We start from the raw sequence: 16,300 nt of genomic DNA, 5'->3' as shown, positions 1-16,300 counted from the left end.
ACTAGCTAGCAGGAAGCGGTAATGAGACAAGCACAGGAAGAGATCGGGTCTCTCCAAGACAGTCCTTTACTAATTCTGTATACTTCCTAATAAATTAATGTAGAGTAGATGAAAGCAATGGAAACAGAAGCCACCCTATTGGAAGACACCTCCGTAAGTTCCAGGTCAGAACTAATTGCGCTTTCAGTACATTTCTGAATGTTTAGCTTCCTCTTCAAAAGAGTCCCAATTGGGAGAACTGTAAGAGAATCAACTGCACAACTGGGTTTTCTGCAAAGCCATTCATCTCTCAAATGCGACTCCTCAAAAGCCTCAAGAAATGAGACTTCCGTGGTCTCTTACCTCATCAGCTCATGTGGGCTCTCACCTGCAGTAGTCATCTCTGCGTCTAAGAAGGTTGGTTTTGAATTCTCTGATAGACCAGACTTGGTTATTACCCTCTTCAGAAACCACGGATTCACCAAAGCATAGGTTTCCAATCTCATTAGAAATTGTCCATCATTTCTCGTTGCCAGTCCTACAAAGAACCTGCTCCCTAAACTTGAGTTCTTCCATTCGTTTGGCGTTTCGAGCTCTAACATTGCCAAAATCCTCACTAAAGATAGAAGGGTTTTGTTCACTAGATTAGAAAACAAAATCATTTATTCAAGAGTCTAGTTGGGAGTTGGGACTGTGGAGAATATTGTTATCGACCTAAAGCGTCAGGCTCGTTACATCAATTGTAATATACAGAATGTGGCTCAAAATATGGCAATCTTGAGAAAAAATGGAGTACCTGAGTCAAATATTGTGACTTCACTAACTTGCTATCCCAGAACAATGACATATAAAAATGACCGGTTCAAACAGAGACTAAAGGATATTCAGCAAATGGGTTTCGATCCTTCAAAATACTTGTTTATTATTGCTCTCCATGGATTTGCATCAATGAACAAATCGACATGGAAGCAGAAATTGGAGGCTTATCAAAGGTGGGGCTTTTCTGAGAAAAAGATTCTCATGGCATTGAGGAGGTATCCTTGGTCTATGACACTGTATGAAAAGAAGATTATGAGCCATATGGATTTCTTTGTTAAAAAAATGGGTTGGGAATCGGCAGATATTATGAGGAACTCAAAAATTCTCGGGTTTAGCTTGGAGAAGAGAGTTATCCCAAGGTGTTCAGCTGTTCGAGTTTTGCAATTGAAAGGTCTAGTGGAGAGAGATCATAGTATCAGAACTGTGTTGATAAAGAGTGATAAGTCATTATTGGAGAAGTTTGTAACCAAGTACGAAGAGAAAAGGAAGATTGGTCTGCCATAACTAGGATTCGGATCTGAGGAAGTCAGTGGAAGGAAACTATTGTGAAAATATTAAATATTTGAAATTCAATATGAATCTTAATGTTTTTAATGTTTCCTTGTTTTCTATATTTCTCTAATACCACTCATTATCTCTGAATCTGATTTAGTTAAGGTATGGCAACAGAGTTAAATTGTTGCTTTTGAAACCGGTGTTGATTTGTGTATGTTTGAATTAACCTTTGCTATTGTCCACTGGGATATCTTAACTTCAGTAAGCTTGGTACTTCTATATATGGAATATATAGACTGTATTCAACCCCAGAATTTAATATTATGATGTTTTGCGTGCATCTGTTGTGTCATTGGTTCAATAATGCTCGACATTGGTTTACTTTGAACTTAAAGGTGAAAATAAATTGTTTGCCATGGGGTACTAGGGTACTGACAAGTACCAAAATTTGTTTTTTACCACTTTGATTGAGATTTATGTACAAATAAGCTTGTCCTTTTATGTTATCATGGCTGCTTATTATTAGTTGTATGAGAAATTTTTATGATGCTTTGTCATGAAAAAAAAAAAAGAAGCCAAAAATGATGTGTTTGGTCCTCAACATGTAGCTATTAAAGTGTAGGAGGAATATAGCAGTTTTGTTGCTGAAGATTCAGTTTTGGCCACACACCTGCCTGTCATGGGATTGAAGCACACATTCTATCCTGAAGAAAATAGGGAAAAAGATCTAAATAGAGCATTATATCATGTAAACCCATTCATTGCCTTTTTTTTTTTTTGTTTCTAGTGAATTTTAAAATAACCCCACTGCTTAAAACCATAGTATAAGTTTGTTGTTTTGGAGGGATTTTTTTTAATTTTTTGGTGTGGATTTGAAGAGCTCTATTATGTTATATTGCCTAGTCGGAAATCTTACAATCAGTGATCTTGCCCACCCTTGAGCATTACTCAATTTGGAGAATCCATAGTATATGGTTGATGTAAACAGTGACTGATTTTTTTTAGGGGGTGGGTTACCATAGTTGAATCATGTAGTTGTGTTTATGTATGTATTTTTCATTGGATTACAGAACCCAACCTTTCCCCTTCTCTGGAAGAGAAGCTTCTCTTAACGGGCAGCACAAGAAAACCTTAACCTATCAACATTCAAGAGACACTGGATGATGTTTTGTAAACAATGGTATGACTTTTAGGGTTCCTCCCTCTCCCCTCCCCTCGCAATTTAAGTTGATTCATTTAGTTGTGGTTATGCATCAATTTTTCATTGGATTGCAAAACTTTTTTCCAGCTGTAAAAGAAGTTTCTCCAAATGGGCTGTTCAAAAGGAAAAAAAATCCTCTGCAGTGCACCGATCTTGCGGTGCACTGCAATTTGGGCTGGAGAGTTTGACACGTTGAAGATGCGACATCCAACAGTGTCAAGCTCGAAGAGAAAGAAAAAAAACTGGGCCAATCGAGCTCGCACCGTTGGATGTCGCATCTTCCACGTGTCGAGGTCCCAAACCTGAACTGTAGTGCATTGCAAAGGATTTTAATCCTCAAGAACCTTACTTTAGGGGATAAAAATCCTCTGCAATGCTTAATCTTGTTGTGCCTTTGCAGTTCGGGTCTCTGAGCTCGACATGTGGAAGATGCTTCATCCAACAGTGTGAGCTCAAGTAGACCCAGTTATTATTTTTTTCTTTCTGCTCGAGCTCACACCATTGGATGAAGTATCGTACACGTGTCGAGCTAGTAGACCCGAAATGCTATGGCACCGCAAGATTAAGCATTGCAAAGTATTTTTATCCCCTTAGATGGGAAGGAAGGGGGGAGGGAAGGGACGTCGCTTCTTGATCATTAAGATGCTTTCACATCCTTACCTTGCCTGCGACTTCAAACGATTAGTAATAAAGCTACTTTTTTTCTTCAGGTAATGTAATGTTGAGAACAAGTCAACTTCCGAGGGAGGGAAAAAGAGAGTAGGTTCATTTATAGGATTAGGAATAACAACTTCAAGGGAAAAGGAACGCTAGCAGGTGCTGCGTGTACCTCCCTGCCCGAACATAGCTTGGCGCGAAAAGACCGCCACACCCCTCTTGTTGCACCGGGCTTTGTCTGGGTGCAGATACATTCCCACACATAGCACCGGTTAGCGGTCTATCTCCCTAACTTCAAACACGCAAAATAAATGAAAATCAACAACTCCCCGCCCCCCTCTAAAAAAAAAAATGCCTATAGGCAGCTGGGCACCCTTTGACATCTTTTGTATATCACATTACATATTAATTACCATTTGATTCCTGCACCCAAAACAAAAAAATGTGATTCAACTGATGAGTCAATTTTAGGCAACATCTCATTGGTTCAAAAAAAAATGTCTGATACTCAATGGTCATGTGATTGATTTTTTTTATGGAATTTGATAAGTTGTGAATCTACATGGATCTATCTAATCAAATTATTGGAATGCCAAATATATCCTTTTTTCGGGCGGGCGGGGGGAGGCTTAAGGGCTAAAATTTGAAGCATTGTTCTAAGTATCGGTATAATTTGACTTGATACATATTTGTATCGCCAGAGTCTGATACTAATATACCACCGATTGGATAGGCGAATATAGACAAAAAATGGATTTTTTGTTTCTAATCTCAAATCGGACTGATATGAACCGATTCTAATGATGCATATCAATATTGGTAGCTGTGACCAATATGCGTACTGATAACTAAAACCTGATTCTAAGTGGAAAAGGTCAGTACATGGAGGACTAGTGGTTACTAAATTCTTTTTTGTTTTTGTTTTTGTTTTTCTTTTTTTTTGGGGGGGGGGGGAATATAAATTTAGGGAAAATGTTCTCTGCACTGGGAGACACATGGGGGTGGAAGAAATGACCAGCCGGCCCCTTGAATGATCGAAATGACGTGCCCGTTCCATCCCATGTGTCTAGGTGCAGCTTGCTCTCCCAGGCAGAGAACATCACCCCTTAAATGTAAAAATGTTTTGTGATATTATTCATGTAGCATGATCGAATTTACTTGCTATGTAGTAGAATTTGAATGTGTGCAAGTGAGTTCATATAATAGATCATCCCATGCCTATGTCATCCATTATATTTCAGTCTAAGAGAAGCATGACAAGGGGTTAAAAAATTCCATATAGTACAAGATGTTATTTCATTATAAAATATTCATGTATTTTTGTAATTTATTTGTCAAATTGAATTTAATTTTAACAGTCTTCCCCTCCTTGTTTGGAGTTAAAATTTAATTAATAAGATGTGTGAGTTTTCTATCACATGCATCCACCTTTGTTTGTCAGTGGTCTATTGTTTTGATGTTCTTTACATCACAAATTTGTGCAACCTGAATCTTGACCCCTTTTGTTTTTTTTTTTTTAAACTCTATTTTATATTTTGTGTTTTATCTTCATTGAGGTAACCTGATTGATAACTCTCACAAGTAAATCTTGAACGAATTTTATTTTTGGATGCTCATTTGGTAGATTGCGGTGAATACCAAGTTCTTGAGGGATCACGTATAGTCACAGCTCCTTTCTATCAGCATCATAGTTATCGCACCAAATCACATCACATGTGAAGGATTGGAGAATACTACTTTGGGATTAAGAACATGAAATATTCATGTGTTGACGATTGGTTTTGCCAAAATCATTGAGAAATAGGGAAGAACAAGAAATTTTTTTATTATTTTTTCTTCTATTTAATAAAATGTGAAAAAAAATTAATAGAAAGATTATGATATTTCATGGTTGATATATATATATATATTTTCTGTTTTGACTAGGCTGGATCCTCCATCTAGGGCTGCAAACGGATTGGATTCGGCTCGGATAGTGTTATATCCGCATCCACATCCACATTCGATTAGCTTTCGGACGGATTCGGTTAGTGCTAAACGGATACGGACATAGATACAAAAGCAACTGAACATTTTGCCTTTTCCACTTTTTAAGTAAATGTATATTTTCATATCATCCTCTATTTAATATAATGTAGACCATTAAAGTAGTTCACTTTAGTGTACATAGTAAATGATTCCTTTTTTTTTTTTTTTTTTTTAATGTTTGATGCATCATAGTTTAACCTTGCTTGTTGGTATAAGACGTGTTATTATGGGAGAATCTTATAAATTTAGAATCTAATAGAAAAATTGGTTTAACCAGGCGAGATGGGGGTGCTAATAGCTTCCCACATTTGTAACCTGACCACTTATCCAAAATTTCTGACCAAACCATATGGAATCACGTAGCCCTTGTTGTTGGTGAAGCCTGATTTGGCCCAGAAAGCGCGATTGAGACCTTCAGAGATATCAGAATGCCGAAAATTCCTGGGATCCATGCCAAAGGCTTGGTGTTGTGTTGGGCTCGTCGAGATCTTCGAAATGAGTACTTTTGAGCCATGTGTTAAGTTTTGGTCTGGCCCAGGTTTTTTGGGCCAGGGGCATTTGTGTACTTTTTGGGGTTAGGGTTTTCCTATATATTGTTCTTATTTCTTTGAGATAGGGTTATGAGGGTTTGTAACATTTTAAAGAAATAGTGAAACCTGTTCTATTGCTCGGCCGTGGACGTGGCTTCCATTTTGGAGGTGAATCACGTAAATCTCTGTGTTGTGTGTTGTTTATTCTCTCTCTGTTTTCGTTTTCTTCTGCAAATCGCCACTCTGGGCTTTGTTTTTCGTAACAGCCCTTTGCGCTCACCCCTGATGGGGCTAGGTGGCAACTCCATTTATTTTAATTTATGAAGCATGACCCCAACCCCTATGTTGATACATCAAGATTCGATGCCATTCACAAACCCTCATGTCATACGACACTCCTTTCTTCACCAACAGACCAAGCGAAAACCGATTCCCACCAGGATTCGGACCGTGGTATCTACACATGTGTCTGACAGGTTGGCCGTGTTCCATTTTGTGCTTTCATGACCTTTGTTATTTGTCTAAAGCTACAGGCTGTTCATTCACATGACTCTTTTATTCAGTAAATTCCTTTCCGACCAAAAATAAAAAATAAAAAATTAGACTCCATCATGGTTAATTACACACGGGAGTTAGTTAACCTTCTTCCAGGGACTAAGGTTCTTGACAGAAAGTGGATCTTCATGAAGAAATTCAAACCTAATGGATCTCTTGACAAATTCAAAGCTAGACTAGTTCTCAAAGGATTCAGGTAGAATAGAGGATATAGACTATTTTGATACTTTTTTTCCTGTTGCTAGAATAACAACTATTAGGCTACTGATTGCTGTTGAATCGATGTACAAGCTTGTTATACATCAAGTGGATGTAAAGACAGTTTTCTAAATGAAGGCCTAGAGGAAGAAATCTATATCAAACAACCAAAAGGATATGTTGTTCCAAGTGGAGAACATAAGATTTGAAAGCTTATGCGTTCTTCGTATGACTTAAAATAATACCAAAACAATGGCATGAAAAATTTGACAATGTCCTAATCTCAAATGGTTTTCATGTAAATGATTCTGATAGATGTTTGTACATTAAATTTCACCATAACAAATGTGTGTTTATAATTTTATATGTGGATGACATGCTTATAATGGGAACTAGCCATGATATTGTTAAATCAACTAGTCAAAATTTGCTTCTTGGGGCTACTTCTAGTGCGGTAATTGCTACCCAATATTTCTTGAAAACATTACTTCTAAAGGATCCAGGGCGGGCTTTGGTGCAACGGTAAGGTGGCTCAATTGTGACCAAGTGGTCACGGGTTCAAATTAGGAAACGACCTCTCTACGAAAGTAGGGGTAAGGCTCTGTACCTTGCACTGAGTATGCCCTTTATGGCTTCTAAAGGATCCAGACTTATTTTCAAACACCTAATGCCCATGGTAATGTAGAGGGGAGTACATAATAATAGTCAATTTGTATGTTTATGTGGTTATGTTAATCCTCCTTGTTTGGGGATAAGTTGGGAATGTTATAAGTTAGGGAAATTTTCATCGACACCCCCTCCGATAGCCCGTTAAATTAATGCCACCCCACTAAGGGCCAAAATATCAAGTTTGGCCCAAAAACTAAGGGAAAAAGCCTTTTAACTGTTAATTAATGTCAACATGTTAGGTTTTTTGTAAAGACAATTTGGCCATTGTTTTTATTTCTTCTTCTTTCCTTCTTCTCCTTCTGCTGTTTTTTGCAGTCACCACCACCACCACCTCAGTCCTCCATCTCTCGCTCTTATTCTCCCATCCCTGCAACCCCCCACCACCCTCTCCAGTCTCCCCTGCCCCACCATGCCCTCAGCAATCCAACCCCATACATAGGTGCACTTTCCCTTTCCATTCTATCCTATTCTCTCCTTGCTTCTTCTTCTTCTTCTCCCTTTCGCATACCTTAAAACCTCTCCCATAAAAATGTGGGTTTTTTTTAAGACACTGAACAGAGAAGTATAATTTTCTCATAATTTTTGAAAACAAAGAACTAAATCCCAAAGATCCAACCAAAACCCACCATCATAAACCAAAATCCAAACTGGGTTTCCAGTTTTAAGTTTAATAAACATCTCATTCTTATCTTCTTGGCTGTTCTGGCACTGGGTAGACTTGCAACAGAGTAGGTTTGAAAAACCCCAACCTCTTATCCATTCTCTTTCAAAGTTGAGACAAGGGTGTCACACCTTTGTGCGAGCCAAGCCCTAAATTTGGAAAAAAGAAATAAAAGGACGAAGGAGGAAACGATGAAGATCTCAGACGTCTGCCGGCGATTTGACGCAATGGAGTATAGATCGACCAGATCAGCCGTCGGATTTGCTTCCCTAGTCTCGTTCAAAGGCCATGAATCCTTCTCTTTTTCCCGAAATTGGGCCCGATGGCCTCGCCAGAGAAGCCCTTGATACCACCTACACCGAGAAGAGGTGAGATGAGAGCAGTGAAGCAACAAAAGAATGCCGGTTACTTCTCTCGCTTCGTTGCAACCCCGCCACCACTCTCTCCAGTCTCCCCCGCCTCACATCGGACAAATCCAGCTCTTCAATCATCTTCTTCAGTTCCAATTTCACACTGGAAGCCATTGTTCATCTGGGTTTGAACCCTCATCCAGCGGAAGACCCTTGGAAGCCATTGCTCATCTAGGTTTGAAACCCTAATCTACCTCCAAGGCCAATTAACAACAAAATCAATTTCTGAAAGCTACAAACAATTCGTTTTACAACGGACTATTATCAGACTTGCAGCGGCGTCGATCTAAGGGGTTCGGCCTCTGCTCCAAACAATTCGTTTTATAGCTTTGTTTGAAGGGTTTTTTTTTTTGGGTAAAAAATAGAAACGGGCAGAGTTTCTTATGTTTTTAGTGTAAAAGGTAGTTTAGTCATTTTCATTCAACTCAATTAACCCTGTTAGTTTTTGGGCAAAAATTGATATTTTGGCCCCTTAGTTGGATGGCATTAATTTAACGGGCTATCGGAAGGAATGTCAATGAAAATTTCCCTATATGTTATTGGCTTATCGCATATCGATTCTGGGGGTTTCTAGGAATTTTTTTTTTTTTGTAAAAAAATTATAAATTCTAGGACTCAATTCAATGATATCGATTTCCAATTTAAATTACTTTTGGCTCGGCAAGAATTCTGTAAAATACCGCGTGGTGATTAACCAGTTTACTTTTACCCAAAAAAAAATAAAAAAAAAAATAAAAACACAAACAGCCTTATTTGTTTTTGGGTAAGTACCGCCTTACTTTAACTGACGCGAATTCGGACCGTTACTACAGATTGCGTGTCTTTGACGCAACAAACTCTAGATATTTAACCGTTTTTTCTTCTCTATTTCAAATCAACTTTCCTTTTTCTCTTTCCCCCCCTCTTTCTTTCACTTTCTCTCACACGATCACTCACAGGTAAGCATTCCGCGACTGTATATAACCGCTTCTTCGTCAGCGGTGCTGCTCAGAGCTTCTAGGGTTCGCTTGTTATCATCCTTATCCTTGCCTTCCATCTCTAGAACCCTAACTTCTCCTCTTCCTCGCTCCTCCTCTCCTTCTCTCATCAAAGCCCGATCACTTTGCTTCTCCACCTGCTATCCGTTCCATCCGATCCTCGGTTCCTCGCTGGAGCCACGGTGTCGATTGGAGGTCTCCTGCTAGTCTTAGGGCTCAGACCAGGACTGCTGCTCCTGTGATTGAACGCTTTCAGCGCAAGATCGCTACTATGGGTACGACTTTCGACGCAGACCTGTTTCGTTCTTCCTGGAGATATTTGCTTTAATTTCTGAGTAGTGTTTTGAAATCGGACCAGATGGATTACAAATGTGCCTTGGTTGATGAGAGTTCTTTTATGAATATTCATCGCTGATTTATGCTTTTTATGTATTGAGAGAACAACTTAAATTGTTGGATTAACTAATCCAACCCAGCGTATTACTAGAGAAAGACGATTTGTATAGATGGTTAGATTCTCGAGTTAATACTGTTCCAGAGATCGACATAATTGATTGAGTTCTGTTAGTGAATATGTGTTGGATCAGCTGCTGAGAATACTTTCAAGGGAAATCTTCTGGGGGTGGCGAGTTTGGAAAGTACTATAGCCTACCTGCTCTGAATGATCCAAGGATCGGTAAGTGGCGTTATCGCTGCTCCCCTTTGTTCTTCTGCTCCTATGTGCAAATTATATATTTTGTCATCCTTTAGGTTGGTCTTGGACTTCATGACGTTCCTTTTTTCTTGTTTCCCCTCATGAGTTCCCGTTTCTCTTCAGCATTGAAGGAGACCTTCTATTTTATGAGCCTATCTCGGATTTGAAGTTTGAAATACTCTGAATTTTTATATTGTTATCAGGTTCCCAAAATCACAATCTCTTAGAAATCCACTCATCTTTACATTGTGTGCATCACAGATAAGTTGCCGTACTCTGTCAGGATCCTTCTTGAATCGGCAATCCGTAACTGTGACAACTTCCAAGTCACCAAGGAAGATGTTGAGAAGATTATTGATTGGGAGAATACTTCTCCCAAACAAGTCGAGATTCCTTTCAAGCCTGCCCGTGTTCTCCTGCAGGTGTTTATCGTTATGCTAATTATGTAGTAGTTTTGTTTTTTGAAGATGTAATTGCACAGTAGTTTTAATTTATTACATTTCTGCCAAATTTTATGACCTACATTTGTTGGTTAGGATTTTACTGGTGTACCAGTTGTGGTGGACCTTGCTTGCATGAGGGATGCTATGAACAAGCTTGGCAGTGATTCTAGCAAGATTAACCCCTTGGTAGGTGGTGATATTTTTCCTTTTCATTACAATATTTATTCCTTGTAAGTTCTTCAGGGTTGGATATCCAAAATCTTCCCCATCATGAAAACAGTGAGGAACTAATAATTACTGAAGTGGCCTTCGATGAACTACTTCTGCTCTTCTTTCTAGGTAACATTATAGAGCATATATTTGATTCTGTGTCACTCATTCCACTTTATTTTAATGTGCTTTTTCTCTAGATGACCTTTTTCTGCATTTAATATTTTGAGTGTAAGATGTATTCATGTTATTCTTGTATTTCTATTATATATTTTCTTTCCTTTGGGGGAAGGTTTCCTAACTTTCTTCTAAAAATTGATATTTTATGCAGGTCCCAGTGGATCTTGTTGTTGATCATTCTGTTCAGATGGATGTAGCAAGATCAGAAAATGCAGTGAAGGCAAATATGGATCTTGAATTCCAGAGGAACAAGGAGAGCTTTGCTTTTCTTAAATGGGGATCTACTGCTTTTCACAACATGTTTGTTGTTCCTCCAGGCTCTGGTATCGTGCATCAGGTTAGGGAGTTACTATCATCAGAAATAGCAATATTACGTGACATGGGTTCTACCTTTAGATTTCAGATCTACATAATTCCTTCCTTTATTCTGTCTCTAAATATTGTCTCTAAATATTCCTTCTCTCAATTGAATCACTCATTCCCAGCTCTATTGGATGCAGACAAGAAATCAAGTCCCTCCTATGCAGACATCTTTGAATCACTCATTCCCATCTCTGCCTCAATCTTTGCAATTCCCTATGACAGGGGGCCCCTTACCTCTTCCTTCACTTCGTATGGTAGTATCCATTCTCCCCTCATGTTTCTTTTACCTTCTAAATGGCTTCTTCTAATTCTTTCTATGGGTTTTCTGTCTTTCAGCCAATTCCTGATTCTTTGATCACTCTTTGTGAGTTTATGAACCGCATGGAGCAGGCATTATCACTCAATGGTGAAACTTTCAAATGTTTTACCCAGTTAGGATGATATAATTATGAATACTTGTTTATTTTTTAATCTTATCTTGCTATGATTTATGCAGGATATCAATCAAATCTTTCACCTTCCTATGTTGGAGATCCATTGAGAGTGGAGGTACCATCTGATACGAGGGGATTGCCAACTCCCGAAGCATTAGCTATTGTTGTTCGACAAACACAACTTCTCAGTGGTCATGCTACGTCTGCACTTGCTGTATGTACTGAACTTTCTTAACCAATGTCCATAATGATATACTTTTGTTCCTCGTGCAAATCTGTCTGTGTACGTTTATACTTTTGTTCCTCATGCAACTCTGTCTCTGTGTATATTTGCATACTTGTTTTGTTTGACATGTAAATTGGAGCTTTTAGTATCTTTCATCTAACTGTCAGTGATCTCCTCCAGTAATCATAGTTCAAAAGTTCGCCGAAATCTCGGTGAGATCTCGAATATCTCGAGCTCCTCTAGACAAGATGACATACAAGACACAAAACATGCACAGTTTCAAATAAGTTGACCGAAATTTTGAATATTTTGAGAATCTCAGAGAAATTTTTGAAATTTCTCTAAGAATCTCGACCTCCCCAGTACTCATAGATTCATAGTATAATACTATTTGTACTTGGGTGTCTATTTAATATGCATTGTTCACTGTACTTTGTATTTTTTACTTTAAGTCCTTAACTATTTCTTAAATAATTATTCAATATTATGTGTCTTCATCCATTATTCCATAATTTGCTTGTTTTACTTGCCAATTATGTCTCATATCATTCAAACAATGTGTAGAATAGGCAATATTCCATTAAGGGTTCGACCTTTACTGCCCACCAAGGGTGCAAATCCAAAACACCAAATTGGTTTTTTTTTTTTAATCAATTTGAAGATTTAAATGTTTATTAAGCCTAAAACAAGCTTCCCTTGAAGTTTCCGAAACAAAAAAACAAAAAAATAAAAAAATAAAAAAATAATGCAATGTCTCGCCGAGATCTCACCCAGATCTCAAGAATCTCCACCTGGTCTAGATGACTGTTCCAGACGAGTTCTCAAACTATGCTTGTCTTTCCTCACCACTTCTCCTAAGGTCATTTTAGGACTGCCCCTGGCTCTTTTAGTTCCTTCAATTTGAATCAAATCACTCCTCCGTACTGGAGCATCTAACACCGCGTTTGGTTGCATAAATCTTTGGGAGCATGTATTAATTTTGAATGGGGATCTCTAAATGGACTTTTTGTGGATTTGTATTTCGGAAAAAATAAACTGTTTGGTTACCCTAATTCTGTGACGTGAATCTTTCTGAAAAACTGTTTGGTTACCCTGATTCTGTGACATTATTCTTCCTGAAAAACTGTTTGGTTACCCTGAAATTTAAAAGTACGTGGTACTTTAATCAATAATTAAAAAATAATATCATTACCATATTAATGTACCCAAATAATTAATCATACTTAATTACCATTCAACTTAATATAACCTAAAATTAAAAATATACCATTATTTACAAAAATCTCACATGTAGCCAAAATATCTATTTGAAAAATGAAATTGCACAAAAAATGATCATTCCTAAACTAAATCTTTCTCACTAAAGCCCACTGTCAAGATCTCATCACCAGGGTGAATAGCAAATTGCTTCACTGGAAAGCACAATTTCTCAGTCCGGTAGGTAAGACGGTCCTCATACAATCCACTCTTTCTACGATGCCGCAGTATACTATGTCTTGTTTCCAACTCCCTTCTTCCATACATAAGGAGTTGGATACAATCTGCCGTCAATTCTTTTGGTCCAGTGGTACTAAGTCTTTGACCCCAACCATTTCTTGGAAAACCATATGTCAACCCAGAAGATCAGGGGGTCTCAATGTCAAACTTTCTGCACCCATGAATCTTGCTATTCTCGTAAAAAAGGGTTGGGGACTCCTTCATGCCCTAGTTTCACTTTGGGCGCGCTCTATGAAAGCTAAGTACTTCCCCAATTCCTCCCTTTTTCAAGCTCGGTGCTCTCAAGCATCTTCATGGGGTTGGAAATTTGTATGTTCGACTCGCGAACTATTACACAGGGGTACCTTCTTTCAAGTCGGTAACGGCCAATCCATTAATCTATGGCTGGGAATGCGGAAAATCATCACATTTTGTTTAGTCAAAATTTCAGTCATCCAATTAAAGATACAAGGAGAAGTTAGATGATATTTTTCCCCTCTAGTTTCCACGTTCAAAACATTCAGGCCAAAACAAAGGCTTAAAAAGCCAATCGAAAGGGAGGGGGGTGTTAAAACAGTCCCCACTGAAGCAAGGATTTCATACAAATTTCCCATTTAAAGAAGCAAGACAAAACAGAGTACTCACAACAGAGTTGGTTATTTCCCTTTAAAATAAAGTAATTTCACCTGCATTGACTCAATCCAAGACAATACTAATTTATCATAGATAACAACAGTAGATTTAGGGTACACAAGAACAAAATCTAATGCGCTGGGCAAAAAGAATTTCACAAGCTTGATTTGAGGGCCGCAAGCTTAATTTGAAGGCCACGAACTCGATTTGCAGGCTGTTCTTGAGCTTCAGTTTGAAGATCATGAACTTCGTTTTTCATGCGGATGAAATGCTACTTACAGTACAAAGATCCTGCAAAAAATGAAAAGATTCATAGAGAGAGAGAGAGAGAGAGAGAGAGAGAGAGGAAGTACCTGCAGAAGATCTTCGAATGCAGCTCTTCAGGTCTTGCTTGTAGAAGATGAAGAACGCTGCTTTCAGGTCTGAAGAACCCTCACAATTTTTTTCCGATATTTTGTAAATCTTGAGATTTATGCCCTTTTATACCCTGCCCTAGATTTGTGTTTCAATTTTGATATCACCTCATGGGGTGAATTCTCAAGATTTCACTTTTTACACTAAATTGATGATTCTGGGGAATTTTAAAATCTGTCGAAGGTCATTTGCTTTTTTCAACCAAACGATTTTTTTAAATGAGATTCATGTATCTGGAAAATTAAATCCCAAAGATTTATCCAACCAAACGCGGTGTAAAGGCCTCCGTTGAACATGGGCCACATGGCTATGCCACATCAAATGACTTTCTCGTAGCTTGTCATGTATCGGAGCTATTTCCAAACCTGTTCTAATATGACCAGTCCTAGCTTTATCCTTCCTAGTTTTTACACTCATCCATCTCAACATCCTCATGTCCGCTACACTGAATTTATCTATATGTTATTCTTAACTGCCCAACATTCCGCACCATACATCATAGCCGGTCGTATGACCATCTGTGACAATGGCGAGCATTGCTTTATTAGCATCAAAGCTTTACACATATTCTGATGTTGTTGAAAGAGTTGTTGCCAACTTGGTTTGGATGATCCATCCAAAATTAGGCTCACTTATCACAATTGTTAGTCTCAGCAGCATAAACCCCAACCAATTAAGTACTGGGGGTGGAGCATTTATCAGACATGTTGGTCCACTACAATCAGGTATGTCATCATTTGGAACCTGATTCAATTTTTTACGGTTTTCATGTCCTTTCATTTTAGGTAACCTCGTGTTCTCTCTCTTTTCTCTCTATCACTTTACATGAGTTGCAACAAGCCAAGACTGATTACGCCTGTTAACTGACCGACAGGCGTAATTATTAGGGATCAGCTGTGTATGATTGGTTAAAGCCCGACTGAGACCTACCATTTGACAATCCTACTCAGGTGAGTCATAATAGATAAATATTAATATATTATATGAACTCAATTTTATTTAATAAAAAACAATTGCTCCAGAGAAGCCAAGAACTGGGTTGATATATCCTCTAAATCAGTTTCAACTACAGATCACTCTCCCATTTCCGTAAACATATTTTTATTATAGCGAAACCGGACGAGTATGGAAAAAGTTATTTCCCCCGGAAGTTCGCCCTAAGAGTTTTAGTACTTTCAGTTAGATTAGGTCTCATTCTGTCGGTCTAGAGAATCCATGAACTGGGTTGATATTTCCTCTAAATCAGTTTCACCTACAGATCTCTATCTCTCTTTTCCGAAAACATAATATTTAATAGCGAACCGGACGAGTATGGGCAAAGTTATTCCACCCGGAAGTTGGCTTATTAAATTTTAGTACTTTCAGCTAGATTGGGTCTCATCTGTTGGTTCAGAGAATCCAAAAACTGGGCTGATATTTCCTTCAATTCAGTTTCACCTACATATCTCTATCTCCCATTTCTGAAAACGTATCATTTTAATGGTGAACTGGACGAGTACGGGCAAAATTATTCCGCCCAGAAGTTGGATCAAGAAATTTTAATATTTTCTGCTGGATTAGGTCTCATTTTGTCAGTCCAGAGAATCTAAGAACTGGTCCGATATTTCCTCTGAATTAGTTTCACCTATAGATCTCTATTTTCCTTTTTCGAAACACATATTATAATGCTTAACCGGACGAGTATGGGCAAAGTTATTCCGCTCGGAAATTGGCACTAAGAATTTTAGTACTTTCAGCTAGATTGGGTCTCATTCTTTCGGTCCTTAGAATCTAAGAACTGGGCCGAAATTTCCTCTAAATAGGTTCCATTACAGATCTCTATCTCCCATTTTCGTGAACATATTATTATAATATCAAACCAAACGAGTATGCGAAAAGTTATTCGGCCCGGACGTTGGCTCAAGGAATTTTCTTACTTTTTGCCGGATTGGGTCTCATTCTGTTGGTCTAGGGGATCTAAGAACTAGGCCGATATTTCCTCTAAATTAGTTTCACCTATAGATCTCTATTTTCCATTTTCGAAACACATATTACAATGCGTAGCCGGA

General features: G+C 38.2%; 2 protein-coding genes and 1 long non-coding RNA gene across 3 annotated transcripts; 2 read left to right on the top strand and 1 right to left on the bottom strand.

Moving 5' to 3' along the window:
• The first annotated feature begins 747 nt into the window (after positions 1-747).
• Positions 748-1,302, top strand: LOC122648017. Its single transcript, XM_043841295.1, has one exon. The coding sequence runs from the start codon at positions 748-750 to the stop codon at positions 1,300-1,302; it is 555 nt and encodes a 184-aa protein (XP_043697230.1).
• Positions 1,303-2,967: 1,665 nt separating this feature from the next.
• Positions 2,968-9,453, bottom strand: LOC122648019. Its single transcript, XR_006331005.1, has 3 exons — positions 9,317-9,453; positions 4,886-4,887; positions 2,968-2,980 (listed from the first exon to the last, which is right to left on the bottom strand). It is a non-coding gene; the product is annotated as an uncharacterized LOC122648019 (long non-coding RNA).
• On the top strand, positions 9,451-11,738 carry LOC122648016 (aconitate hydratase, cytoplasmic-like). Its single transcript, XM_043841294.1, has 8 exons — positions 9,451-9,454; positions 9,787-9,855; positions 10,135-10,295; positions 10,410-10,502; positions 10,858-11,043; positions 11,207-11,323; positions 11,406-11,475; positions 11,566-11,738. Exons 1-8 carry the CDS (start codon positions 9,451-9,453, stop codon positions 11,736-11,738), a joined length of 873 nt encoding a protein of 290 aa, XP_043697229.1.
• The last annotated feature ends 4,562 nt before the right edge of the window (positions 11,739-16,300 follow it).

This window comes from Telopea speciosissima, unplaced genomic scaffold (genome assembly GCF_018873765.1).
Source record: "Telopea speciosissima isolate NSW1024214 ecotype Mountain lineage unplaced genomic scaffold, Tspe_v1 Tspe_v1.0363, whole genome shotgun sequence".
NCBI classification, from domain to species: Eukaryota; Viridiplantae; Streptophyta; class Magnoliopsida; order Proteales; family Proteaceae; genus Telopea; species Telopea speciosissima.
Note: the sequence above shows the minus strand (reverse complement) of the source record. Positions and strands in the feature narration are given on the sequence as shown.

Coding starts and splice junctions, on each gene's coding strand:
- LOC122648016 (XM_043841294.1), top strand. Junction 10,296..10,409: donor CTGCCCGTGTTCTCCTGCAG/GTGTTTATCGTT, acceptor TTTGTTGGTTAG/GATTTTACTGGTGTACCAGT. Junction 11,044..11,206: donor GCTCTGGTATCGTGCATCAG/GTTAGGGAGTTA, acceptor TATTGGATGCAG/ACAAGAAATCAAGTCCCTCC.
- LOC122648017 (XM_043841295.1), top strand. CDS start 748: ATGGCAATCTTGAGAAAAAATGGAGTACCTGAGTCAAATATTGTGACT.